Raw genomic sequence first — 27,150 nt, 5'->3', positions numbered from 1 at the left:
CAGTTAAGGGATTGGTGTTGAAGGCCTCGGCCACCTCCTCCACAGCTCTGCTTCTACCCTTGCTTCATGCCCTGCACCCAAGCCTTTGTGCAGGCAGCTCCCACTGCCCAGAGCATCCTTCGCCTTGTCTCTGCCTGGGGGAATCCCATCCATTCTCTGCACTCTTCTAGGGCCACCACTGGCCCTTATGGTGCCTTTGCGTGGATTAGAAAAGGGTGCCCTTCATCCAAGTGGATGCAGCTTCGTGCCAGGGCTTGAGGAGTGGCCCACAGGTGGGATTCCACCCACACTTGCCTCTTGCACAGTGAACACCCTGCACAGCTGTACAGGAAGATGTCACTTCCAAGGGCCGCTCGAGCTCCACCACTGGGGGAGGCCCTTCCTTTGCCCTGTTCCGTCTTCAGACCCCATGCCCTGATTTGGGGCTGGCTGTTTCCAGCTTTGCGTCCTCTGACCTGCTCAGTGCCCATGCCCCCAGATCCATGACACCAGCAGCCATCGGGGGAACTGAATTTGCGCCACAGGCCATACCTCTTCCTTCCCACTTTGGGGACCAGCCACACTCCCTTAGTCCTCAGCACACCCAGCAACAGAATGGAAACCGCTGCTGGGCTGGAAGAGGGGCCATTTGGACAGTCTCTTAGAAGCGACCCAGACACTGGTCGGGTGGAGTCAGCTGCTCAGAGCAACCTAAATCTGAGTCTCAGAGACCCCAGGCCAGGCAGGGAGCTCACCCTCTCCTGGGGGTGCTGCAGCCCCACCCTGCATCCCCTCCCAGACCCAACATGGCCCATTGTGTTTGTTGTAGTGGCCTTGAACCCACCACCCAGGAATGCACGTGAGAAGACCTCCATTTCATACCTTTTATTTTATCTGCATTTTCTCTGCCTCCTCCCTCCCCCACCGGCCCATGAGAGCGGGTGGAAGCCCCAGTTGGAAGGGAAGGGACTACTCTCTCCTCCCTGGGGGAGGGCTGGTGTCCCCTGGGCCAAGCCCCAGGGACGGGGGAAGCAGGGGCCTCCATGGCAGAGCAAGGGCATCGTCCAAGAGGCTGTGGCCGGGGCCAAGGCCCCTCGGATGCCCGATAGCCCTGAGCCCCGTGGGTCATCAGGAAGGTAAAGAGCAGAGAAGTCAGGGGGCGATGAGAGGACACAGCCTGGAAGGCGTGTGCACGGCTGACAGAGGCGGACATGGAATTCTGGGGCCAGGAGCAGAGACCAGGGAATATGGAATTGAGATGGGGCCCTGGGAAAGAACCCCGGGTTACAGGGGTGACTGGATGTGCAGGGGAGGGTGGACCAGGGAAGACAGGGGGGTGGGGTGGGACAGGGTTGTGCTTCAAGAACCAGGCTCCTGGTAGAGGGGCCGCGCCACAGGGTCTGATCAGGGACTGGCCCTGAGCAGAGGCCAGAGGGCAGGCAGGGACGGGCCTGTCAGGGAAGGAGGATGGGGACTTTGGGAGGGTAGTGGGGCCGAGGCCGTGGTGCTGCCGTAGCCGGCTCTTCAGGTTCATGGATGCCAGCCCAGCTGGACGGCCCCAAACCACCGATTTGTGCTTCTGGGTTGCTCGAGGGCCCCCGACGTGGCTTCAGCCATGCAGGGAAGAGTCCATAGGCAGCCCTCTGCTGCAGGCAACAGCTGTCCCTGGGACTCCTCCCCCAGCCCAGGCTTTCCGGAAACTTTCTTCCCTGCGCAGCCTGAGAGGCCCCCAGGCTAGATCGTCCGCCATCGCAGGGGGTGGGGCGTGGTGGTGGTTGGAGGGGAGCCAGGCTGGGATGGTTCGTAGACCCAACCGCGGTGGTGTCCCTCCGCCCCCAAAATGACCGTGGGTCCCTGCATGTTAGCCTAAGGGCTCCAACCCCACCCCATCCCTTGTGTGCTGGTCTGTCTTCCCTACTGTTCTGGATAACAATTACTCAGGCATGGAAGCCCCGTGGTGGGATGGTGGGGGGAGGGCCAGTGTGGGGACCGCGTGGGTCTCAGAGCGCACCCTGCCCGTCCCCCTGGCAGCCGCTGTCACCGTGGACGATGAGCACGGGGAAGTAAAGGGCGTCCTCGTAGCACGGTGGGCTTTCCAGGGGCTCCGTGTCCTCTCCACGGCGCCCCAGCGGCCCCCCGCTTAGGCTTCGGAAGACCCCCGGCGTGGCGCGGCCCCCGGCTCCCAGCGAGAGGCGGCTGCGGCTAAAAGGCAGGCGGGGCCCACTGGGCCGGGCGGGGGGCAGCGAGTTGCTGCTGACGGAGCGGCGGCAGCGCTGGCAGCCACGGAGGTAGGCGCCCGAGCTGGCGTCCATGACCACGGCCTCTGAGTAGCTGGGCACCAGCTGCCGGTTGGAGCAGATGTGCCACTCGAGCTCGGTGAAGTCCACCGTGGCCACACGGGAGAGCGGGGGCCCACTGGGCCCGGCCCCGGGTGCGGGCGAGCTGGCGCCGAAGAGCTTCTCCACCTGGTAGTGCACGTGGGCCGTGCCGTAGGCCGCCACAACGCGCAGCGGCCAGGACAGCGTGGCCGCCGACACCAGCCAGAAGACCCAGGCGCGCGCGTACCACGGCGGGCTGCGAGGGTCGGCGAAGACCATGAGGGACTCGCGGAAGTCCACGTCCTTCAGGTGCATGCCCTCCCGGGCCTCCAGGTAGTCATCCAGGCCCTCGTTGGCGCTGAAGAAGCGGGCCCGCTGCGTGAGGTACGAGGCCTCGGCCTCAGCGCTGCCGAAGCTGAAGCACTTGGTGAAGCGCAGCCGTGTGGCCGCGTGGTCGGCCAGGCCCACGAGCTCCTTGGAGACGTCGCGGACGCCGTGGGCCGAGTAGTCAAACTCGCCCCGAGCCGAGCGGCTGTCGGCCCTCTCGTGGTAGACCTGCGTGGTGGTGTAGGCGTCGCCGTTGCGGTAGCGGGTGATCTGGCGGGTGCGCCGCACGTAGTGGTAGCTGGTGGCCTTCCACCAGACGCAGGGCGGCGCCTGCTGCAGCCGGCGGATCAGGGCGAGCACCGTGTTGGCGTCGGTGCGCGGCGCCTGGCAGGAGCGCACGTGACAGTGCCAGCACTCGGCCAGGTAGAGGAGGTAGAGGAGGGAGACAAAGGCCAGTGGGATGTACAGGTAGCCATCCGAACAGGGGCTGGCTGGGTAGGTGGGTGGCGGGCCCCCAGCCCCCTGGGCCAGGGCCGCCTCGGGCCCCAGGATCAGCCGTGGCACCGTGGCCAGGCGACACCAGGCTACCACGGCGCCGCAGGCGTGGATGAGCAGCGTGAGAAGCAGGCACTTCCAGTGCGACTCGCGGCACAGGGAGCTCCCCAGGGACTGTTTCAGGGGCCGCTGCTGCAGAGTGGGCAGAGAGAGGAGAGGCGTGGGTCAGCACGCGGCCATCAGCTGTGCCTGCTGCTCTGCGGAAGCCACTGAAGGAGGTGGTGCCGTGTCCCCACTTTACAGAGGAGGAAACTGAGGCTCTGAGGGACGGGGCAACTTGCTCCAGGCCTCACCCTTCTAGCCAACTGACAGTCGAGCTGCAGGACTCAAACCCAGGCCTGTCTGCCCCAAGCCTATCCTCCACCGTGCCCTGTCATCTCTCGGTCAGGGGCATGTAGGACAAAATAGACCCATCTCTGCCAAAAGAGGAGAGGACCCCCCTCTCCCCCACGACTGGCCACTGAGAAAACTGAGCTCAGGTCCTGACTTTGCTCCCGATTTTCTGTGTGATTGTGGCCATATCCCTGCCCTCTCTGGGCACTGATTCCTGGACCTGGTGGTGTGGGAAGCCAGGGTGGCAGGGGTCCTAGGGGTGAAGAGCATGGGCTTAGGAGCCCAGGATTGGGTGCTGGCTCCACCACTCACTGTATGACTTGGGCAGTTCCCTCATCCTCTCTGGACCTCAACTTCCTCCTCTGTAAACTGGGGTTGTTGTGAGGATTCATCGAGATCATAATGTGTGAAGATCTTGGCACAGGGTCTGGCCATGGGAATAAATATTATTACCGTTACCCTGCAACTCCCTCTGGTCCCTTGGTCTCGCTAGGGACAGCAGGAGACTTGGGCGAGGCTTTCAAGTAAACGAGAAAGAGGAAGAGAGGGAGAGGTGTGAGTCTGGGCGGTGGGGTGGGGAGCAGATGGAGTGCCGTCCTCCACTCCCCGTCTGTGCTGGGGGTGGAGCGGGACACAGCTGCTGGGCAGCAGGGACCACTCCCTGGCCCGGGCTGCCAGCCTGGCTCCCGCCTCATCCCCAGGTGCCTAAGGAGAGAGAAGGGGTGAAAAGGGGGAGAAGGAAGACGTGGTCTGGAGGAAGCAGCGGGGGTGGGGGTTAAGGGGCCACCTTTTGCCCCACAGTCCCACCCCCACCAGGCTGTGAGAAACCCAGGAGGAGAGGAACTGTCCCCACCCCAGCCCAGAGCAACCGCCCACCACAGAGGCATACCACTACCCTGACCTGCGGGGTCAGAGGGATGCACCTACCCTCATCCGCGACCGCCACCACACCCCACCCCACCCTAAGTTCACGGAAGAACCTCCCACCGGGAATGTGACCACTGCCTGTCTATCCAGCACGCAGCAGACCCTCACCAGAGCCCAGGGCGCAACCCCCCTCCCCCACTGTAACTTGGCGCACAGGTGCACACGCATCCCCTCCCCCAACCCACCCACCACAGGACACAGATGCACATAAATGTTACACATTCACTGAAGCGCAGGGACACGGCAGCCCCTTACCTACCACGGTGCACATGCCCCCACCCCTACTGCGACCTGACACCCACACCCTACAGACTACCGGGAGAGACCCACACACCGCAGGACGATACACTCACATGCACTCACACGTGAGCATTTCACCCAAGCCACCAGACCTTCACCTGCCTATAGGGCACGTATATTCCATTCGAGGTGTGCGGAGCACGCACTGACATTCACACACCCACAAGCAACCTCTGTCCACCGAAACACACACAGAGATCTACTCACCACCCACCACCCCCAACACCCCACACTGGGCCCCACAGCCCTGCAGACCCTCTTCGTGGCTAGGACTGAGGAGGGGCCATTCTGAGGGTCCCAACCAGCATGATGGGCCCTGGGGCCTCACCTCAGGGAGAGGGAGAAGGGGTACCAAAGGCCACCTCCCTCCCTCTTTCCCCTCCTCCCTCCGCTCCCCGCCCCCCGAGTCCCCGCTACCGCTGCTGCATTGCAGGCGCCGCCCCGGCACCTCGTGAGTGCCTGGGGGCCTGACCCCGGGTCTCTGGGGGTGAGGGGCAGCGCTGCAGAATGGGACCGCGCAGGGGCCAGGTGCTGACGTCACAGGAAGGCGAGGCGGGATGAGGGGGCGTCGGGGGCGGGAGTTGCCCCCATATCCCTTCCCAGCCAACCCCACCCCTACCCCCACGTGGGCCCCTAGGTCCCAGGACCTCTTGCAGGACGCAGGCTACCCCAGTGACGTCATTGGCCACAGGGTCTCCGGACTTCCCTCCTCAGCCCCCGCCTCGGGGGTCGCCCCTTCCCTTGTCCCCCTCTTCCCGCTCCAGCCCCGGCTCCGGCCCCCACCACACAGAGCCGGTACCTCCTCCCGCAGCGGCTCGCCGTCCGGGATGAGCGCGGGCACCTCCCCGCCGTCGCCACCACCGCCGCCCTCGGGCATGGTGTCCTGGCTGCTTGGGCGGCCCACGCCTGGGCCCGGGGCATGATAGGGGGGAGCGCGGAGGGCTGCGGCGCGGCCCCGCAGGGCGTCCGCTCGGCTCAGCGGCCGCGGAGGGAGTGCGCGGAGCTAGAGCCTTAGCGCAGCGGAGGCGTTGGCAGCCGCGGTGGCGTTGGCAGCCGTGGTGCCCGGCGCCCCGCCCTCCGCTGACCCCGCCCCCGCGGCACCCTCTGCGCCGCCGGCAGCGCCTGGCACCGCGGGTGCTGCCCCCACCCCTGAGAAGCCCAGGCTGGGCGGAAGGACTCCTGGGTTCCCTTCCTGCCGCGATCGAGCTTGCGACCTTGGACGAGTCCTTGCTCTCTGGGGCCTGAGCCTCCCCTGCTGTAAAATGAATCTCGAAGAGGGTGGGTACCCGCGGGGTCCTATCTCTGAGTAGGCCCAGGCCTGAGCTCACCCAGACCCCACCCCTGAAGCCTCGCTTGTGGTGGTGGAGGGGGCAGTTACAGCCTTGAAAGCTGTGGTGAGCCTCGTTAGCTGGACAGAGGAGCTGGGCTCCACTTAGAGCAGGCAAGCACGAGGCCAGGACACCCGGGGCCCTAGGCTTTGTGATCTTGAGTCGGCACCCTTCACCCCCAACCTCAGTTTTCCCACCGGAGAAATGGGGATGGAAAGGTGCTGGATTCAATGCACATTCATCATGCTGTCCAGGCGAGTGGGATTCGTCCTGCATGAGAGGACCCCCTCCCAGGTACTGGTGGCCCCAGTGCTGCTCTCTGACCCTCAGGGGCCTCAGACCTTCACATCTGCCCCGGGCCAGGGCCTAGCCCCCAAGGTAGGCAATCAGTGGGTGGGACATAGGGAGCTGCAATGCTAGGTGGGGTTTGTTTTGTGATTTTTTTTTTTCCCAAAGAGCAACTCAAAGACCATTCTGTTCAACACCCCTACCCATTTAAAGATGAAGTAACCGAACGGTAGAGAGAAAAAAGGACTGAACCAGAGTTTCATCCATTAAAAAAAAAAAAAATTATTAGGCGCAGATGTTTATTAGGTGTCTTCTATATGCAAGTACTGTGAAGCATTCACGAGCATCGCGAAGACAAGTGTAGAAGTGGAGAATGACACAGTCTCTGTCCTCATGGAATTTACATCCAGGGCAAACTACTGCACCCAGAAGGAGCCTAGAGCCTGGCCTCCGGCCTCCGTCCCAAGCCAGGACTCTTCCCTCTGTCTGAGAGGCACAAGTTGAACTGACTCTTAAAGGATAATTAGGTTTTGGACAAGTGGATATGAAGGGGAAGGGCATCCCAGGTGGAGGGGACTTCTGGGCAAAGGCACTGCAATTGGACCACGTGGACTGAGTTCGGAGAGCAGGAAGGTCACCTGGTGTAACTGGACACTGGGGTAGCTAACTAGAGGCAGGTCGAAGAGGACCTGATCTTGCTCTGTAGAAAGTGGTGGCTGGAGGTCTGTGTGAAGGGAGGCCCCGAAGACTGTCTCCGGGGAAGGTGGCAATGAGAGAAAGGTGGAGAGAAAGGAGCCCCTGAGGTCATGAGTGAGGCTTGGGGGTCTCACTTCGAGATGACTGAAGGGCTGGCAATGACTCAGGAGTTGCAACCACAGCTTCAGGAGGCGAATCGGCACACCTCCACCCACAAATCATCTGGACCACTGGAGAGTCGACGGGACAAGCCTGGTGCAGGATCCTATCCCAACTATTACCACCCAATTTATTACCACCCAATTTCTGGGACTTCAGACCCGGACCTCGGTTTTTCAATACATGTAATGTGTGTGTGTGTGTGTGTGTGTGTGTGTGTGTGTGTGTGTGTGTGTAGAGAGAGCCCAGGTGTGTGTGTGTGTGTGTGTGTGTGTGTGTGTGTGTCGAGAGCCCAGGCCCTCGGAGTCTGCAGGATGGCGGCAGTGGCGGTAGGGAATTTCAGCACCAGACAGCGGACAGCACCCGCGCGGAAAGGAGTCGTGGGAGGCGGGAGGAGGAGTCAGCATCCCGGAGGTCGCTGGGCCGCGCAGTCACTGCTCGGCCCGGGCTCCTACCAGCATCTCGCCCCGGCTGCCCGGGCTCCGCGCCAGTACTGGGGAAAGTATGGAGGACGGGGAAGGAAAGCTAGCATTGAGAAGGAGGGGAAAGAGCCCCGAGGGACAGGGCTTGGTCATAGCCCCACCGTCCCACTCCCTCTTGGAGTACGTCCCGCGAGCGAAACTTCATTCCCGGACTCCAGCCGCCGCCAGCCTCCGCCGAGTCTCTTCCCGCTGTAGTCGTGGCAGGTTGAGCGTCAAGTGCTCCAGTGCGCAGGCGCGGAAATACTTCTCAACCTCCTCCCACTTTAACCCTTCTATTGGCTGCTCCGCCGCGAACTAACAACGGCACTATCCAATCCGAGAGCGCCTCAAGTTGCTCCGCCTATTCCCCCCCGGAAGTTGGTTATTGCCGAATCCACTTCGGCGAGGGCACGCCAGTAACCAATTGAGAGAGGGGATGGGCGAGCCGGCGCCGCCGAGGAGCCAATGGCAGGCGGCAGAGGATGACGCTGCGGACATGCTGCTGTCGTCGGACAGGACGGGGACGTGTCTGGCTGCTCGGTAACCTCGGTCGGTGCCCAGGAAACGAAGCAGCTGCCTCACTAGTATTCGTACCACGAGGCGACGCAGCGGGCCCTCGGAAAGAGCGAGCGTCGGGGCCATGGCTTATCACTCGGGCTACGGAGCCCACGGTGCGTGGGGCGCGGGGTGGGCGGGGGCGCGGGCCGACCGGCCCGAGGAGTGTCGGCTGCGCGGCCCGCTCACCCTGAGGGAGAGGGGCGGCCGTGACCGCTGCCCAGGGCGGCGGATGTCATTCGGATTCCTGCCCCGTGAGACTCTGCAACGCGTCCTGGACTTCGCCCTCTCGGCCCAAACCTGAGATCAGATCGGGCGGTGATAGCACTGCTGGGATCCCCGTGCCCGACTCGGGCATGAATGGGGTTTGCCTCCCAAACTTCCTTTCCCTGTCATGACCCTGGTAGGGTTTCTCACCACTGCCCAGGGCCTCCGCGTACCCAGCCGTCGCCTTCCCCACCCTTGTTCATGCGGGGATGCCCTGCCAGTTGTCTTCACCTAGCAAACTCTGTCTCCAAGGCTCAGTTCAGAGATCAGTCCCCTTGAGGAGGCCCCCAGGAACCCTCAGACGGGCAACCACTTCCAGGGGCTGCCTCAGCTCTTTCTTTGCCCACATTTAGCACCTCTCCAAAAGGATCCCTCATCAAAGTTCTTTCTGGGTCAGCTACTCCTCATCCAGCTAGTTTCCCGCACTGATTGCTTGGTGCTCCCAGGACCCATACAGGGCTGGGGAAGGGGCAGTGGTTTGGGCTCATGCTTGGTATTCCTGTCACCTACTCTGGTACCTACAAACCCACAGGCTCCAAGCACAGGGCCCGGGCAGCTCCGGATCCCCCTCCCCTCTTCGATGACACAAGCGGTGGTTACTCCAGCCAGCCGGGGGGATACCCAGCCCCAGGAGCCGACGTGGCCTTCAATGTCAACCACTTGATTGGGGACCCAGTGGCCAACATGGCTATGGCCTATGGCGGCTCCATCGCATCCCATGGGAAGGACATGGTGCACAAGGAGGTGTGGCCCACCCCCAGGGCAAGGGTGGCAGGATTTCTGGCCAGGGCTGGGGCATCAAGGGATCCCACCTAATCCTCACAGCAGCCCTCAGGGAAGGAGCACATAGAGGAGCACCCTGAGATTTGGGGTGCAGCTTGCCCACAGCCTCCTCTCTCCCCTCCCAGCTGCACCGTTTTGTGTCTGTGAACAAACTCAAGTATTTTTTCGCTGTGGACACAGCCTATGTGGCCAAGAAGCTAGGGCTACTGGTTTTCCCCTACACACACCAGGTGAGCTGCCTACCAGGTGAGCTGGTTGGACACCCTTGCCTCCCTCATCCTGCCCCAGAGTCTGGCCCCCAGATCTCAACTCCCTTCTTTCCTCTCTTGTCTTTTCCTCCTAACCTGGCTGCTGCTGCCACCACCAGAACTGGGAAGTGCAGTACAGTCGTGATGTGCCTTTGCCTCCGCGGCAAGACCTCAACGCCCCCGACCTCTATATCCCCAGTGAGTCTTTGACCTGGGCTAGGGGTTACGGGGGGACTTGTGCCTTGAGGCGCCAACAAGAAGAGAGAGACTCATGTGTTGGTTCAGCATCTGCTCTTGGTGCTTTTGTGTGTGGCTTTTGTGGTGTCCCTAGATGCCAGGTAGACCAGGTAGACAGAGTGGGGTGACCAGTAAGCAGCTTCCTGGGTGTGCTCTCAGGGTAACTCCCTTTTGAGACCTTCCTGCCACTTGACTTAGACCATGTCCCTCCCCAGCCTGGAGCCTTGGGTTTAGACCTGGCCCTGCAACTTCCAGCTATGGGACCTCAGGTGGCTACTTTCATGCTCCTGAAAAACTGGAATAACAACAGCTCCTACCACAGAGGACTGTTTTGGAAATTCAGCGAAGGGATGTGTGTGCTCAGCCAGCACGTGGCACACAGGAAGCACGCAGTAAATATTAGCCGTTATCACTGTTATTACGTGTCCTCCAAGGCCTGCTTCAGTATCCCCTTCTTTGAGGAGGTTGTCACTCCCTTCTGGGTTCCCACAACTGCCTGTCTACATGGCATGGGTCAGGCCGCCCACACTGTGCAGTGGCTGGCAGACTCTGCATCTGACTTCTCTCTGTCCTGGGGCCTGCACAAGGCGAGGCCCCTGGTGGACACGCTGGAGGAGGGGTGAGTATGCCCGGGCCAGCCCTCAGAAGGGCTACCAGGAGGGCAGCCAAACAGCCCAGTTGCCCTGGGAGAGACACAGTTTCTTCTTCCCTCCTTCATTTTGTTTCCCTCTCATAGTCACTGTGTAAGGCAGGAACTGCCATCCGTGTTTTACACGTTGAAGCCAAGGCTCAGAGAGAGTTGAGTATCTTTGAGGATACACAGCTTATAGGTGGTAGAGTTGGTTTGCTGTCTCCAGACACTGTGCCCTCTTGTGGGCACATCAGTTCTGGTGCTTGAAGGGGGCAGAGGACAGGCCTGAGGAGTTGAAATTGTTGTGAAAACCCAGCTGCCGTCTGAGCTTTTGTGAAAGCAGCAGAGGTGACTCTGGCCTGTGGTGTAGTTTCTGAGACACAGCAGGACACTTTGGTGAGTTTCCTAGTGCAGGGACGGGGAAGGAGGTGGCTTGGTGGTCCTGAGAGAAGGGTCAGGTAGCACTTACACAGTGGGAGAGGGCTGAGCAGGGAAAGGCATTCCAGGCAGGGCACTGGGGAGCTGAGTGTGGAGGTCGAGCATGTTGGGATATGCAGGGAAGGAAGAACGGGGGTGTCAGTGGCTCTGAATACCTAGTGGGGGGTGGCTCTGGTTGAGGAAACCAGGCTGATGGCATCTCTCTGGCTCTTGGCAGCAATGGCCTTCATCACCTACGTGCTGCTGGCTGGGATGGCGCTGGGCATTCAGAAAAGGTCAGTGCCAACCCCTTCCCCATTCCTACCACCTCCCCACTCCTGACTCCTCTCCTCACCTCCCTAGGGGATTTGTGCCAGCTCCCAAGTCCACCCGTGCCCCCAGTCTTGCACCTGCCACGGGATGGCTGGTTTGGGGCTCCCCTCACCTCACCCCCACACGGCCACAGGTTCTCCCCAGAGGTGCTGGGCCTGTGTGCAAGCACAGCACTGGTGTGGGTTGTGATGGAGGTGCTAGCTCTGCTCCTGGGCGTCTACCTGGCCACCGTGCGCAGCGACCTGAGCACCTTCCACCTGCTGGCCTACAGCGGCTACAAATATGTGGGGTGAGCACCTGTGGGCCGAGAGGGAGGCTCGCCTGGGTCGGGGGTGCCTACCGCTCTGGGTTCCCGGCCTGCATAACTACAGCCACGAACTGTGACGCTGGACCCCCTCTAGCTCCTCTCTACTAGAGGGAGCGCCTGTTTTCAGCAGCCTCCTCAGGGACTGCGCAGTGTTGCTCAGAAGGTCAGGAATGTGTTGAGAGTCACCCTGGGAGCACAGGGGAGAGGGGTGAGCTGGGGTAGTGAAGGGGGTCTCAGATCCAGGTTCTAGGGCTGAGTCCTGGCCCTCTCAATTCATTTTGAGTCTAGGTCTCTGGGGGGACAGGTTGGGGGGAAAGGGCCCTGGTGATGGTAGGCGGGGTCTAGGCTGGGTCTGGGGCAGTTTCAGGCCTGGACCCTTGCAAGGTCTCCAGCCTTCTCTTCCTCCCTCCCCCACCCCTGCCCGCTGCAGGATGATCCTCAGCATTCTCACGGGCCTGCTCTTCGGCAGCGATGGCTACTACGTGGCGCTGGCCTGGACTTCATCCGCGCTCATGTACTTCATCGTGAGTCTGGGGCTGGCTCCTCTTCTCCTGGGGTCGGAGCTGGGGACAAGCTTCCCCTTCCCGGCCCAGCTTCAGCTCTCTCCTTTATTCCAGGTGCGCTCTTTGCGAACAGCAGCCCTGGGCCCCGACAGCATGGGGGGCCCGGCCCCCCGGCAACGTCTCCAGCTCTACCTGACTCTGGGAGCTGCAGCCTTTCAGCCCCTCATGATATACTGGCTGACCTTCCACCTGGTCCGGTGACCCCCGCTCCCCACTGGCACTGATTTTTCCATACATTGAAGATTTGCTTTCCTTGATTTCGTTTGAGCCTTGTTTCTGGGGCTTATGGGGGGATTTGCCAACACTTGTGGGCCTTTGCATTGCCCAGGGGACCAGGCTCGGGCTTTCTCCAAGGAGGGGGATCCAGGGAGGGCTCCCTGGAGTTGGTGATCTTGATACTGCCTCGGAAGGCAGATGGAAGTGTTTCAGCAGAAATAGTTGTTTATCTGTGGCTGAGAAAGTGAGAATGGAAGTGGGCAGCTGCTAAGGAGACCTCAAAGGCCTCTGATCCATCTGAGGAGGTCCCTAGTGGGGTCTGTAGGCTAGTGGCGTGAGGCCAGCCGTGCTAAGGATTTAGCTCAGGACTGCCCCCTGTGCAGTCCCTTTCCCGCCATCACCTCTTTAAGCCTTTTAGGAGCAGACGTGTTTGCAGTAGTTTATTCATATTTTGTCACAAACGGCCGGGGAGGGGGTGCCGGACTCCTCCAGGCAACATAGAAAATAGGTCCAAGAGACAGGGTGGCTGGGGTTGGGGCAAGGGGGGACAGGGAGGGGTCTGGAGAGAAAGCCTGGGGGAGGGGGGAGGGCAGACTAGGGGTGGGGCTGCCCCCCTGCTGAGCCTGCTCATTCCCGGTGTGGGTACCGCCCCACCTGCAGGGGGAGCCCCGGGGGGGGGGGGGTGGAGGGGGCGGCCCAGAACTTCCAGGGTCAAGCCCTGCCCCGTGGCAGGGCCTAAATGCCCTCTGAAGTGGACAAGGCCAGAGGTCCCGCCCCTTCCAGGACTGACTGCCATGCCCACAGGCTGGCAGAGGAGCTCCTGCCCCTATTTAGAGCTCTGCCCAGCCCTAGTCCAAGGGGAGGGGGCTCTGAAGGCGGGAAGTCCCCGCAGCAGCAGTTTGGGGGTGGGGGAGAGGAGGCTGGGGGCACCAGTGCCCCCTCCCTCCCCAGGGCTGAGGCCTCTGCGGCCCAGGGGCAGGGCTGGGGGTGCACAGGCGTCCGGTCCGTTCTGGGCTCGCTCCCTGGCCGGCTTCCCCCTTAGAAACTCACCAACGTATAAACCATACTGTGGGAAGACAAGGCAGTGAGCCAAGTCGCGAGCATGCCCGCTACTGGCCACCCACCCTGTCGCACCCTAGGTTGCCCTCAGTCATCAAGGGCAAAGGGCAGGAACTTGGGGCCCAGCCATTCCTGGGATTGGAGGGATAGTGCCTGGAGCATCCCTTCCCTGACTTCTGACCGCCATGGGCAGGACCTCACCTGTACAGGTAATAGAAGAAGGAGAGCAGGTAGAAGGCGAGTTTGCACCAGGACTCCTTCTGGCAGTAGTTGAGGATGTCAGCATTCATGATGGAGACCGCGTCGTACATGACCTCAGAGCCATCCGCAGGACGGTGGAAGTACCTGGGGGGAGAGAGGGGCCTGAGTGCCCACCCCCAAGGCTCCCACCCACACCCTGCCCCGCTCTCCCATCTCACCCTCCCGAAGGCAGCCGCTACCCTCACCTCCAGAGGTGGTAGAAGAGGAGGGGGATGTTGAGGCCCAGGGTCACCTGCCCCGCTCTCCCATCTCACCCTCCCGAAGGCAGCCGCTACCCTCACCTCCAGAGGTGGTAGAAGAGGAGGGGGATGTTGAGGCCCAGGGTCACCTGCCCCGCTCTCCCATCTCACCCTCCCGAAGGCAGCCGCTACCCTCACCTCCAGAGGTGGTAGAAGAGGAGGGGGATGTTGAGGCCCAGGGTCACCTGCCCCGCTCTCCCATCTCACCCTCCCGAAGGCAGCCGCTACCCTCACCTCCAGAGGTGGTAGAAGAGGAGGGGGATGTTGAGGCCCAGGGTCACCTGCCCCGCTCTCCCATCTCACCCTCCCGAAGGCAGCCGCTACCCTCACCTCCAGAGGTGGTAGAAGAGGAGGGGGATGTTGAGGCCCAGGGTCACCCACTCAGCTGCACACAGAAACATCAGACAGAAGAGGCCGTGGATGGAGTATTCTGGGACCACCAGCTGGGGAGTGAGGGTGAGAGGTCAGCGGCCAGGTGCTAGGACAGATCCAAGCTTCGAGGTGCCCACCCACCATCACCTCTGGGGACTGAAAGGGCTTCTAGCCTCCCACTCCCGCCCACGTGGCAGAGCAGATCAAACAGGCCGCAGAGGGGGAAGGCCCGGCTCTGGGTTACAGCGGCGCTGAGCTCGGCTAGGAGCCTCCTATCCCTAGCCCTGACACTGACCTTCCTCAGGAGGCAGCAGATGCGTTCGATGTTTTTTAAACGCTCGCGCTGTAGGGAGAGGAAAAGACCGCAATGGTGGAGGTGAAGGAGCGGGCACTGGGGGCGCCCCGCCCCCCCCCACGCCCCCAACTCCCTGCACGTGGCCCCCAGGGGGCGCCAGAGCAGGCTCTGCGGCGTTTCCGGCGGCGCGGCAGGAAAGCAGCCGCGCCGTCCCCATAGCGACCGTCACCATGGAGGGATCTTCACCCGCGTCTCCATGGCAACGGCCCAGAGCCTGGCAACGGCTGCCCCGCCAGGAGGAACCCGAGCCCTGAGCCCGAGCCAGGTGTTTGCTGGGGGCTGGGACAAGGCAAAGGGAGGGGCACGGCCACCGTCCCCTCTACTTCCGTCTTCCTGTCCCCCCGCCGTCCTCCACCCGCGACATATGGCAAGACAGACGGACGGACACACCTCGGCACAACACATGTATCACTTACTGCCCGCGCTGGGTTCCCCTGGTCGATGGGGTTCTTGAAGTCGGTCCGCAGCTCGTCAAAGGCTATGATCTGGGGGAGGGGCGTGTGCCCGTCAGGGTTGGGGCAGCAGCTTATGGCCCCCCACGCATTCTTCTGTGGCATAAGATTCACACATGGGGATCGGACCAGATGGGACGTGCTGCAAAGGTGGAGAAACTGAGGCCCAGAGAGGGGTGGAGCCTGGCCCAAGGTCACACAACAATTTGGAATGGAACTCTAGTGTGCTGATGCCCAGTTCAGGACATGTCCACTACACCTCCATCCAAAACATCCCAAGAGATACTGTCTTCTCCGCTGGGCCCCGTGCTGAACACTAGGGTCCCAGAAGCCTGGGACACAGCCCCTGCCCGGGAGGAACCCCAGACTTGGGAGAAAAACTGTGAACTACATCCAGGGTGATCAGGGCTGTGGAGTGCAGGAAGAACCTGGGGTGGGTGCCTGATCCAGCGTAGCGTGGGGATGGGGAGTTCAGGCTGGACTCTTGAGTAGGAGTTTGGTGAACAAATGCGGGAAAGGCAGTCTGAAGAGCAGGAACAGCAGGTACCAAGGCAGAGGGTTGAAAGAACAAGGAACATTCAGGAAGCTTGCAGGTTCTATATGGCTAAAGTGAAAGTGTGAGGGGAGAGGGAAGAAAGACGGGAATGGTGAAAGATGGGCTGGAGAGGTCAGCAGCGCCAGACGTAGGTGCCTTGTGAGGCCGGACCAGATGTTTGGACTACAACACAGAAGTAAAGGGGAGCCATCGAGGGGTATAAAGCAGCAAAGCAGGGTGGTTAGGTTGATGTTTTAGGATTGACCGAACAGGAAGTACAAACTGGCTAACGGTCCCAGCCAAGACATACATGATGCTTCCTCCATGCCAACAGGCTTTATGTTTGTTAACTCATTTGATGCTTACAACAACCTGATGACGTAGGTGCTGGTATTATCACTTCCATTTTGCAGATGAGGAAACTGAGATAGATTAAATGACTTGTCCAAGGCCACATAGCCAGTTAGTGGCAAGCCAGATTTCTAAAGCCGTTAGATTCCAGAGTTAAAATTTTAACCACTTTACTACACTCAGGCCAGACCAGTCAGGGGACTATTGGGAGTGTTGCGGCTGGGGCTTGCCGGGGGGAGGTGTGGTGATCTGAGTGAAGAGAGGGACAGTGGGGATGGATTCCAGAGCTATTTAGAAGCCAGAACCCAGAGGGCTTGAATGGCAGTGAAGTGGAGGCAAAGGGGCCCAAGGTGACTTTGGGTGTTGGGGAATCTGTTGGACGGCACTGTCCTCACTGGGATGGGAAACTCTTGGGGGGAGCAGGTGTTTGAGATGATGGGACAGACCTGGGGGGAGCTGGCACGGGAGAAAGGCTGGCAGAGGAGCCTTCTGGAGTCCCCTCCCCTGAGCATCAGCCCTAGGATGAAGCAGCGGGCCCACCACCCCCAAGCATCCCGGACCCCTTAAGGCTCGAAGGGAGAGAACACGGGCTTCCTGGAGGGAGCTGGGGCCATCTGGAGCAGCCCCACCAACTCCCCATTGACTCTGGGCAGCCGCCTGCCTGTGAGGCACAGCAACAGGGTCCAGCAGGGAGCGGAAGGGTGCCGTCTGTCTGCCCCAGAGCTGGCACCACCAGCAGGCGGCGAGTGTTGCACTTCCCACCCCCCAGGCTGCCTGGCGCTGACTCAGCCCCCTGGAACAAACAATCCCCCACGGTGACAGCAGACACGCGTCACTCCCCACCAGGGTTGCCTAGCGACCAGTGGGGCCTAGGCTCAGGGTCTGTGGTGGGATCTGGGGTCCTGCCCTGTAAGGTTCTATCTAATTCTTACCAATTTGGATTGAGGACCACACCTCCTCTCCCCACCTGCACACCCCTTGGCAAGCCTTGCTCTGGGCTTATATACACTCTGCTGTATATACAACAAGCCCACTTTACTGATGAGGAAACAGACTCAGGACAAGAGACTTGCTATGATCGCCCAGCTAAACGGCTGAGCGAACACAGTGCCTGACACGTAGTCGGTACTCAATGAGTATTTTTGGGGAGCACTTGGGCCCTCTCTCCCAGCCTGGGAGCCCCAGAAGGGCGAAGCCTGAGTCTTATTCATCCTTGTCACTCCCAAAGCCACCCAGAGCCCGGTTCTCAGGAGCATCGACAGGTGTGTTGGATGGAGGTCTGCTCTGAGCATCCCCTGAGGACAGGGACCCCCACAGAGGCTGTTGGAGGCCTCTGGGTGGGGAGGAGCCCAAAAAGGGGCTTCTTGAATTCCAGGAGCCTTCCTCCCAGGAGCTGGTTAGCTCTGTGTGCCCAGCCCATGACTCTCAATTCCTTCCAGTCCTCAGGACTCCAGCCCTCCTGCCACCACCCCACAGGATTTTCCAAGGCCCTGGGATGAGCTAGAAGGCTCAGAGAGACCAAGATGGACCTAGGGGAGATGGAGGAAGGGAAAGAGAAATAGAGAAGGGGGCAGAGAAAAGAAAAAGCAACTGAGAGACCCAAAGAGAGAGAGGGCTGCAGATGGGGTGTGTGTGTCTGAAGGTGTCTATGGGGGCTCACTCCTCACACAGAAGGCGCGCAGTCAGAGTCCATGGAATCCTGATGTAAAAGAGACAGACAGCAAGGGGACAGCAGGGAAGGATGAAGGGAGAGACTGATCAAGGGCCAGGGAGGACCACGGAGCAGGCAGGCAGCAGGTCCCAGGAAAAGAAAGGAGTGATGAAGTGGGGAGACCAAGAAAGAAGCAGGTGAGGCAATGGGGAGGAAGAGGAAGGAAGCGGGTACAGAGAGACCGATGGGGGATAACGCGATGATCAGGGAGGTGTGTGCTGGACGTACAAGCAGAGGATGCTGAGCTGAGCGGGCCAGGGCCAAGATGCACAGGCCGTGTGGAGGGGATAGGGTGGTGGCTGAAACCTCAGGGTACATAGGAGAAGAGAGGGCAGTAAAGGGGGTGGGGGGCAAGGGTCCCAAAAAATAAGCTGGAGGCTGATTGATAGTTCTGTAGTGAGTAGAAGGGAGACAGGCAGGGGACCACTGAGAAGGCCCCAGACAGTGGGGGAGAGGGACCCTCTCTAAAGGGAGGCAATCAGGATAAGGGATGAGAAATGGACGTTTTGAAGAACCAGGTGTGAGGCAAGGCTGGAGAGAGAGACAGACCAAAGGAAACAGGAGACAAAGAGGAAAGTGGGGGCAGGAAGAAGAGGAAAGCTGGAAAGTGGGGAGGAAACCTAGTGGGGGGAAGACCGAACAGGAGGGGGTAGGGAAACCCAAGGTGAGCTGGTGATCGGGGTTAGGTCTCTGGGGCTGCTTAGAGCCAATCACTGCTGGGTCAGAGAGTGGGGGTGGGGGGCGGGAATGGAAAGGGTTAATGGGCTCTGCGATCTGTGGGTCCTGTAAACAGATGCAGTTGCCATAGCAACTGGCTCCTTCACTCTGGCTGGAAAAACCCACAAAGGGGGTGGGGAGAGTAGACAGACAAACTGCCCGACGGACAAACGGGGGCGACTAGATGGCGGGGGTTGGGGGGTGGGGAAATAGGAGGGAAAGGAACAAGAATCCCAGAATTCCGCCCCACACCCCAAGGCTGCCATGGGGCAGGGGAGGGGGGTCAGAGACCGACTGACATACCCACAGACAGTCGGGGGCGGCGGAGAAAGGGGGGGGGCCCGGGAAGGAAGCCGATGATGGGGGGTGTTTATGGAGCGAACAGTAGCCGACTGATGGGGGATAGCGGAGAGGAGGCTCCAAGTTTCTCCGGGCCCTGAGACCATCCGTCCGTCCCCCTCCTGCTCCCAGCGCCCCCTGCCCCCACTCCGACCCCAGCCCCAGCCCCAGCCCCAGCCCGGCCTTACGTGCCAGATGACAAAGAAGATGAGAGAGGCGCACAGCACCAGGGTGAGCATGTAGCAGAACGCGGCGAAGGTGAACGCCATGGCCCCCGCGCCGGGCGGCGGCCCGGGGGGCGCCAGCGCGGGTCCCGGGCGCAAGGGGACGCCCCCCCGGCCCGCGCTTAGGGCCGGCCGGGCATGGCCCGCAGGGCTCGGGCGCGGGCTCGGGGGACGCGGGCGGCGCGGCCGGGATCGGGGCCGCGGGGCCGTGGGGCGCGGGCCGGTGGGCTCGGGGGGCGCGTCCGCTGCCGGCTGCCCGGGCCCCAATCGCTCATCCTGCGATCCCTCGCCCGCGGCTCCCTCGCTCTCCAGCCCGCGAAGCCGGCGGGGCGGAGCCGGGGGCGGGGCCGGCGTGCGAGCAGCCTCGGGCGGGCGGGGCTGGGTCTCTGTGCGCCCCTCCGCCAGCGCGGCCCGAGCGCCACCCCCGCCCCAACCTCAGGGACACGTAAGCATGGACGCACATCCCTGGCATAACCCCCCCCCACGTCACACAACGAGCCCACCACTGCCACACTCGGCCCACTCGGACGGGTGCCCGCACCTCTGCCCTCATTCGCCGGCCACGGAGGTCGGACCGAGGTCTTAAGTGCAAAGCACTTGTCACCGTCCGAGGGGGTCAGACACCTGGCTTGAACCCAGAAAAAGCCGGGAGAGGGGGCTGAGCCAGGGGGCTGAAGGGGACGCGGGCCAGACACAGCGGGGCACAAGGTCTGCGGCCCAACTCCCCATCCCGGACCCGCCTGTGTGGGTGTTGGCGGCGGCGGCGGCGCCGGCGGCTCACCAGGTGCTCACTGACGGCCGCCAGCCGCCCTCCCGGCCGCCGGAACCGTGCTGGGCCCGTGGGGACAGACTATAGAAGCACAAGCAGGCAGCTCTCCTGGCTTCAGGAAATGGGTCAAGGCCTTTCAACAGCAACCCTAGGACACACAGCCCAAGCCAGGACCCCCTGTGCAGCCCACCAAGACCACGGCTCCAGTTCCTTCCCTGCCACCCAAAGGCAGCTCCCACCACAGACCACACTCAGCCACCACAACTTCCTTGCAAAAACCCTCGGCTCACCCGAAGGCCAGTGGAAATTTATTTATTTATTTTTTGTCCTTTCCGTCTTTCCCCAAGTGGCTTTTCCTTGCAAAATGCCTGACATGACACCAGAGGGGAACCTGGGAGTTGGGAGGGCACCCCAAGGGGCAGCCCAGGGACTTAAATACAAGCTGGAGGGGAGGGCACAGGTGGGACAGGCAAGAGACAGCACAAGGGACATGGCTTCTCAGGTAGAGATCAAAGGTTTGTTTTTCTGCAGGAAGAAGCTGTGTCAGAGGCAGGGGGCTAGCATCCTGGGTGGGAGGGAGTTAAGTGGAGAGGCCCCCCCCACCCTGGGTTGCACCCACATTCCCAGAGAAGTAGCGACAGGGGATGAGGATCCGCCCTCATAGGCTCCAAGGGACGGAAGGGGGAGAATAAGCCAGATGTGCTGCCTCAGGGAAAGGGAGGAGGTGCTGGCAGAGTGAGGGTTAAGGCTGGTGCCCAGCCTCTGGCACGGTGGGCCTTCCGCCTCCGCCTGCCTTGGGGACAAAGGGGCACGGTGGGCAGGCAGCACACGGGCCTGGCTCTGGCAGGGCAGGGAGTGGCAGGAGCAGGCTCCCTCTGGGCTCAAGACACAGGCCCAGCGCAGCTGCCCACCCACCTGCCCTAGATGTGCTCAGACCCCACCGCAGCTGGACGGCTCGAGCTGTGAGTGTGTGTGTCGGGGGGGAGGCAGGGAGGAGAGGAAAGTGGGCTGCTGGGGCCCTGTGGCCCCATGCCCGTCCTGAGGTCCAGCCCAGGGCCCTGCATTCCAGGGCCCTGGATCCCCTGGTCCCATTCCTGGCCCCAGGTGCTGACTACAGCCAGGGGCAGTAGAGGCCAGGGAGGCCCTCGGCTCCTGGGGAAGGGGGGTGGCGCAGGGGAGGGGAGGAAGAAGAGTAAGGAGAGAAACCCACTGCAGCATACACGGGGGGCAGGGGGAGGGAGACAGACAGAGGAGAGCCCTCATCCCAAAGGTGTGTGGTGGGGTATCTTTTAAAGTCACCCAGAGGCAGCAGCAGAGCAAGCCCGCACCCTCACCCCAGCCAAAGGTCCTGGGTGTCCTCTCTTGGGGGCCCTGACAGAACTGGGGCGCAGGGCGGCAGGCAGACAGGCCAGAGGGAGATGGGGAGCCCAGGACACCCCAAAGCCATAGATTCAAATGCCCCGGGAGAGGGAAGTACCTCCTGCCCCCTCCAGGGGCATCATCTGGAGAAGGTGCCACCTCTGGTCCCACCCCACGAGCCCCTCCTAGCAACAGCCGCCACCAGCCTGCTTCACAGGGGTGCTGTCAATCTTGAGGTTGGGCCGCTCACCCCCTGGCGCTGCCCCAGGCCCCATCCGCCTTTTGATCTCGGCAGCCATGGTCAGGAACGCCTGCTCGACATTGGTAGCGTTCTTGGCACTCGTCTCCAGGAAGGGGATGCCCAGAGAATCTGCAAACTCCTGATAAGGGGAGAGGAGAAAAGAGAAGGGGAGAGGAGGTGAGGGGCAGCAGGCCCCAGCCCACCCGGGCGGCCTGGCCCAGGCCTGCTCACCTTGGCTGTGGTGTTATCCACCACCTTCTTGGTGGTGAGGTCGCTCTTGTTGCCCACCAGGAGCTTATTGACATTCTCGCTGGCATAGCGGTCGATCTCCTGTAGCCACTGCTTCACGTTGGCATAGGATTCCTAGAGGGACCAGATCAAAAGTTACTTTGCTCCCACCTCCCGCCCCTACGCCAGGCCTGGAGAACAGGGGTTTTCAGGGGAAGATGGCTGTCCTGGGCTCCTGAGAAAGGCAGGCGCCCTGGGCTCAGGGACCCAGAGGAAGCTCCTCCAGGCTTAGCGCTCCTTCCTGCCCTCCTCTGTCTGAGACCCCAAGAGCCAGGCCCAGCAGAGCCCCGGCTGTCTACCAACAGCCCCGACACCTCAGCAGCTTAGACCAAGGGCCAGCCAGCTCTGCTTCCTGCAGCTGCTCGTGTTTACCCAAGACACAGAAAAGGCCTAACCACGTGGAGGGAGCAAATGGCATCAGGAGAGAGGCCAGAGGAAAGAGAGAAACAAAGGATAACAGGTTAGCAAGAATTACAAAGTCCCCACAGTGGCCTTAAAATCCCTTTAAGGTTTGAAACCTTGGAGCCCAGTGGTGGGTGGAGGATCCTCACAGAGGAGACCCTGGCCTACGGGGGAGACAGGTATACTGGGAACAGGGCCTGACATTCGTCCTACTTCTGGCACTGACAGCCTCCGAGCTCGGCCTGGCTCTCCCGGCAGCCTGCTGTGCCCCACCCCCCGACACCTGGCACGCCGACAAAGGACAGAACTTTTAGGAATATGCTTGAGCTAGAGCCGCTTTCCCTTCTTAGGAGCCAGAGGTCTGGTGATATCACACTGGGTTCAAACGTACACCTCCTGCCATGTCCCAGGCGGGGCCCTGTGCTGGGCACTGGGTTCAAATAATGGAATCATGCCTGGGCCCTGCCCTAAAGCACTCAGGGGACAATGGAGGACTAGACTAGGGCACATATAACGGCAAGACAGGGCGACCAAGCGCTGCAGGGATAGAAGGCAGGAGCAGGTGGAGCTCCAGGATCATCTCTGCCTGGGGAGATGACAGCCGACCTACACCTGCAGGGACGAACTACCCCCGTGTGGGTGCCAGTGGAGGGATGGGGCAAGGTGCGAGGGGAGAAGCAGACATATGCCGGGTCACGGGATGGGATGGGATGGGCGTGCTGTCTTTGGGGAGGGGGAAAAGCTAAAAGCAGCTGGGACACAGTCCCTGAGCAGGGAATGAAAGGAAGAGGAAGCAGGCCCAAGCAGGGAGGGTCTTAGCCTGGACAAATCTTAGACAACCAGGAGCCAGTAGAGGTTTTCTTAGGAAGGAAGCAGCAAGAGCACAGCTGCGTTCTGGGAAGACAGTCCTGGCAGGAGTGCAGAGGCCAGGTCAGACCGGCAAGGAGACGGAGACCAACTGGGAGATGGTTGGCATAATCCCGGGAAGAGAAGATGTGCCCTGAGCCAGGGAATGAGGCAGGCAAAAGCACAGGATTTAGAGTCAGACCACCCTGGGTTAAGCCCCACCTCTGCCACTTATTGTATGATCCTAGATATGTCACTTGGCTTCTCTGAACCTCAGTTTCCTCACTTCTATAAAACAGTACCTCCTGGTGGGGCTGTTGTGAGCATGGGATAATGAATGCAGGCTTGTCTCCTAACAAGTGCTTAATTAGCAAGAGCTGCCATTATCCTCATCACTGCTATTATTACAAGGGAACGGATCTGGGAGAGATGATGGGGGAGAACAGAGGGGCCCAAGGACTGACAGGATGGGGGAGGGAAGGGTTTTCTGGTCAGGCCAACAGGGACTCTGTTATAAAGATGAGGATGCAGAAGCCAGTTCAAGAAGAGATGGGGAGACCAGCACCAGACAAGCTGAGTTCTGCAGATGGTCTGGAGCTCTGCAGATGGCTTGAAGGCGGTCTAGAGGCAGGAAAGGATGTGCTGGGAAGCAAAGAACCCTGGGTTCAAAACACGGGCTTTGCCTTTCCTGACTGTGAAGCCATGCGCAGGTAACTCAACATACGTCTAACTGTGTTTCCTCATCTGGAAAAGAGGGATGCCACCATTGAGTGCACTGGGTTCTGCTGTGAACATGGGAATTAACACAGACATAAAGTGCCAGGAGAACGCAGGACTCAGGAGGCGATCCACAGTGACAGCTCTTTACTCGTAGAAATCACAAAACAAGAAGCCAAACCACAAGGTGGTCAGAACTGTGCAGGGAGAGTCAGGAGGCGGCCTGGGGCAATCAAGAGGCGCAGAATCTGGGGCTGTAGCGGGGCAGGATACGACGGACCAGTAAGAAGTCACTGAAAAGAGAATCTGCTGCAGCAGGAGATGGCAGAGCTTGAGACAGTAACTTTTTCAAAGAGAGGGAAGAGAACAGAGTTAAAAGCCATGGGAGATCAATCATGGCAAAAACTGAAATGAAGTCACAAGTTTTGGCGGTTAGAGGTCCTTGGTGACCTCCGAGTGGAGCAAAGTTCACCCACAGCTTGTTGTCCAGGAGGCATCAAGAGTCCCTGGTGAGCTGAAGAGCCCAGCGGCCCCTCAGAGCAGGGACTCCTCCTGGCCTGGGGCTGATACAAGGATCTCCATGTCCCCAGGGCCTGACCCCCATGAAGCAACAAAGTTTAAAAAAAACAAAGCGGGTAGAATCAGTAGGCCTGGGCTTTCTGTCTCTGCCACTTAACTAGCTGCAGGGCCTAAGAAAGTCCTACCACCCCGACCCATTTCTTCATCTGTAAAATGGGAATATAACACACACCTCTTTGGAGTGTTACAAGCATCAAAGGGCTGTGACAGAACCTGTGAACTCTTAACGCGTGACAGGACTGTTTCCCGCTATTAACATCACCACTGATGCCAATGACACGAGACTAACGCTGCCACAGCAGACACAGGGCTCCCAGAACTCTGCTCACACTGGGCCCAGAGTGCAGGGCTCCCTCACTTCCTTGTGTAAGGCCCTCCAATCGCTTCTCCACAGTGTCTTTACCCAGGAGGCCACGGGCCCAGCACAGCAACCAATCAGCTGACTAACCCCCCCACAAAAGACAGGTGCCTGGAAGGTCAAGAATAAGGTGGCAAGTCTGACAGGGAGGTGAGGCCGGGTTCTGCCAAGGCCCTGCAGCGGGGCTTGGGGAGGATCCAGGTCTGCAGCTATTTCCCTCCTTGTGAAATGAGTCCGAGAACAGTCTCCTTTCCGGGCAGCATAAGAAAGAGAGAACGGGAACAGCAAAAAGCAGCAAAAGCCAAAGACCTGAGGCTGAGGAGGCAAAGTGGGGGATGGTGAGCCCAGGAGTACCTGGTCGGTGACGTCGTACACCACGATGATGCCGTGAGCCCCCCGGTAGTAGCTGGAAGTGATGGTCCGGAACCGTTCCTGACCAGCTGTGTCCCACTACAAGACAGCAGGAGAGAGGGGCAGGTCAGCCCTGGGCTCCATGCCCAGGGCCCCTCCCCTCCCAAGGGAGATGTCTCTGCACCAGAGATTCTGGGAGGAGCAACACTCACGATCTGAAGTTTGATGGTTTTGCCATCCAGCTCAATGGTTCGGATCTTGAAGTCCACCCCGATGGTGCTGATGTAGCTCTCTGTGTATGTGTCATCCTGAAAGATCAGGGACCAGTGAAATGGCCTGAGTGAACAGGTCTGAGGCCCATCTGGAAAACCTCCCTCCAGTGTCCTGTCCCAGCTGAGCTCCTAACTGCTGAGCCCCAGTTCTCAGCACCCCAACTTGCCAGCCCTATGCCCCTGTTCAGTCAGATATGTTGCTGGCAAGTCCTGCAACTTCATCCTTGGTCTCCCAGGTCTTGCAACCACTATTCTCTGGGTTGCCCCCCTCTCCCTCCGGCCACCAGCCAGGACCCCAGATGGATGGTAGGGGAAGCTTCTTACTTACAGCAAACCGCAGGAGCAGGCAGGACTTGCCCACGCCCGAGTCACCAATCAAAAGCAGCTTAAATAGGTAGTCACTGGAGAGAAAGGATGGGAAGGTGTGAAGGAAGGCAGGGAGCCCACCCGCCATTATCCTGGAGTCAAAACTATAGCATTCTCCCGCACTGTGAGGTGTGCCTTGGATTAGAGTATTAAAGCACTCACAAGATCCTCCCACAAGTCCTGGGATGGGGAGGGCTGACCACTCCTCATAACACAGCTGGCCCAAAGGGGTGCATCTGAATTCCCACTTTACAGAGAAGGAAACGGAGACACAGAGAGGGACGTGACTTGCCAAGGATCACATCAGTTAGGTGACAGAGCTGGGTATCCTACCCTGATTCCTGATAGACTCCGTGGTTTCGGGTCCAGTAGGGGCTATTTAGGGAAACCCTCCTACACTGCCCTGTGCCATACCTGACTTGGCAGGGGAGGCCCCAGAAGTGGAAGCCAGGGCCCAGCCTAGAACTTCACTGAATACCTATGTAAAGAGCCCGGTATGAAGCCTCCAGAAAGACATGGTCAACAAGCGGCAATGATAATAGCAGTTAAAACGTATCCACTTCCTACTTGTGCCTGGCCCTGTGCTAAGTACTTCAAATGCATCATCTCATTTAAGCCTCACAACAGTCCAATGAAGTGAGTGCCGGTTATTCCCAATTAATGAAGAAATAGAGGCCAGAGAAGAGAAGCCACTTGCTCTAAGTTACACAGCTGTTAACTTTAATACTGGAAACCAGGTTCAGACTCCAAAGTCTCTGTGAAAGCATGTTGGTTCCCTTCTCTGTTACTGCTTATAATCCAGCTCAGAGCTTCACCCTTCCCCAAGGAAATCTGAGGCCAGGATCTGGAGGAGAAAAAGGAAGTGGCCAAAGAGGAAGAAGATAACTGACACTAAGGGAAAACTGTCGATGAGAAGTCGGGGCAGAGATGTGGGCCACCTACCCGTAGGGGGAGTGACCAAGAAGTGAGGAAAGTTTGAGGAACAAAGAATCCCACTGGAAGGGAGAAAGCAAATGCCACATTCATCTAAACTTCTTCGGCAGGGTGACGGCGAAGGGAAGTGGGGTGACGGCGGCGCCAGGGGCTTGCGCAAAGGTGAGGAGAGGGCGGGAGGGGACCAGCCTCTGGGAGCGGCAGGGCATTTTGATCCAGGTAAAGGGCAAAGCGGCAGCCCCGGAGGGGAGAACCTGCGGAAAAGCTACCCAGCGGATTCCGGGAGGACTGGAGAGCAGAATATACGACCCGACCTAAAGGGCCCGAAACTGGACCGAGACCAGAAACTCTGAGGATGGGCTCCACAATGCCAGGACCGTCGTCAGCACCCAGACCGCTACTCTCAGGCAGCAGGTGGGGAAACTGAGGCCTGGAAAGACCGGGGCTGCGGGGTCACCTGACCGACAAGGCCTGCTAGTGCCGGTGCCTCGGGATCCAAGTGGTGCCCCTCAGGGTCGCAGTCTCCGGGCCCGGGTGCAAGAACTCGGGGCGTCGAGCCGGGGTTCTGGGGCCCCCGGGGGAGGGGCAGAACCCGGATGTGAGGGGGGGAGGTCAGCGGAAGAGGGACCCGGATGTGGGGGCGCCGCGCAGTCCTGACCCGGGCCGGACAACCCCAGTAAGCGTACAGCCCCGTACTCGGGATCGAGGCTGCGCCGGACGGCGCGGGCGGGGCGCACTCACTATTCGGGGTTCATGGCGGCAGCGGCGGCCCGCTCGGTCGCTCCCAGTCGGCTCTGCTCCGCCTCCCGTTTCAAGATGGTGGCCG

At 60.4% G+C, this 27,150-nt stretch overlaps 4 protein-coding genes across 6 annotated transcripts; 1 reads left to right on the top strand and 3 right to left on the bottom strand.

The window, feature by feature from the left end:
• Window positions 1-849: 849 nt before the first annotated feature.
• Window positions 850-5,714, bottom strand: TMEM151A (transmembrane protein 151A). The gene is made up of 2 exons (XM_065882950.1): window positions 5,539-5,714; window positions 850-3,311 (listed from the first exon to the last, which is right to left on the bottom strand). Exons 1-2 carry the CDS (start codon window positions 5,614-5,616, stop codon window positions 1,980-1,982), a joined length of 1,410 nt encoding a protein of 469 aa, XP_065739022.1. The 5' UTR covers window positions 5,617-5,714; the 3' UTR covers window positions 850-1,979.
• Window positions 5,715-8,145: 2,431 nt separating this feature from the next.
• On the top strand, window positions 8,146-12,269 carry YIF1A (Yip1 interacting factor homolog A, membrane trafficking protein). Of its 2 annotated transcripts, XM_065881820.1 has the most exons (8): window positions 8,146-8,342; window positions 9,026-9,237; window positions 9,402-9,506; window positions 9,644-9,722; window positions 11,048-11,105; window positions 11,276-11,431; window positions 11,880-11,973; window positions 12,067-12,269. In XM_065881820.1, the coding sequence occupies exons 1-8, from the start codon at window positions 8,312-8,314 to the stop codon at window positions 12,211-12,213; spliced, it is 882 nt and encodes a 293-aa protein (XP_065737892.1). In that variant the 5' UTR covers window positions 8,146-8,311; the 3' UTR covers window positions 12,214-12,269. The 2 variants fall into 2 exon arrangements, with proteins under 2 accessions (XP_065737892.1, XP_065737893.1); XM_065881821.1 differs by lacking the exon at window positions 11,276-11,431 and having other exon boundaries at window positions 8,312-8,342.
• A 997-nt stretch (window positions 12,270-13,266) lies between these two features.
• CNIH2 (cornichon family AMPA receptor auxiliary protein 2) lies at window positions 13,267-18,888 on the bottom strand. Its single transcript, XM_065882905.1, has 6 exons — window positions 18,808-18,888; window positions 14,931-14,999; window positions 14,455-14,502; window positions 14,118-14,230; window positions 13,489-13,632; window positions 13,267-13,294 (listed from the first exon to the last, which is right to left on the bottom strand). The coding sequence occupies exons 1-6, from the start codon at window positions 18,886-18,888 to the stop codon at window positions 13,267-13,269; spliced, it is 483 nt and encodes a 160-aa protein (XP_065738977.1).
• A 989-nt stretch (window positions 18,889-19,877) lies between these two features.
• On the bottom strand, window positions 19,878-27,119 carry RAB1B (RAB1B, member RAS oncogene family). 2 transcript variants are annotated; one of them, XM_065881324.1, is made up of 6 exons: window positions 27,066-27,119; window positions 25,354-25,426; window positions 24,966-25,061; window positions 24,757-24,852; window positions 21,444-21,575; window positions 19,878-21,351 (listed from the first exon to the last, which is right to left on the bottom strand). In XM_065881324.1, the coding sequence occupies exons 1-6, from the start codon at window positions 27,077-27,079 to the stop codon at window positions 21,157-21,159; spliced, it is 606 nt and encodes a 201-aa protein (XP_065737396.1). In that variant the 5' UTR covers window positions 27,080-27,119; the 3' UTR covers window positions 19,878-21,156. The 2 variants fall into 2 exon arrangements, with proteins under 2 accessions (XP_065737396.1, XP_065737397.1); XM_065881325.1 differs by lacking the exons at window positions 21,444-21,575; window positions 24,757-24,852 and having other exon boundaries at window positions 21,157-21,351; window positions 27,066-27,079.
• Between the last annotated feature and the right edge of the window lie 31 nt (window positions 27,120-27,150).

This window comes from Phocoena phocoena, chromosome 8 (assembly GCF_963924675.1).
Source record: "Phocoena phocoena chromosome 8, mPhoPho1.1, whole genome shotgun sequence".
In the NCBI taxonomy this organism is placed as follows: domain Eukaryota; kingdom Metazoa; phylum Chordata; class Mammalia; order Artiodactyla; family Phocoenidae; genus Phocoena; species Phocoena phocoena.
Note: the sequence above shows the minus strand (reverse complement) of the source record. Positions and strands in the feature narration are given on the sequence as shown.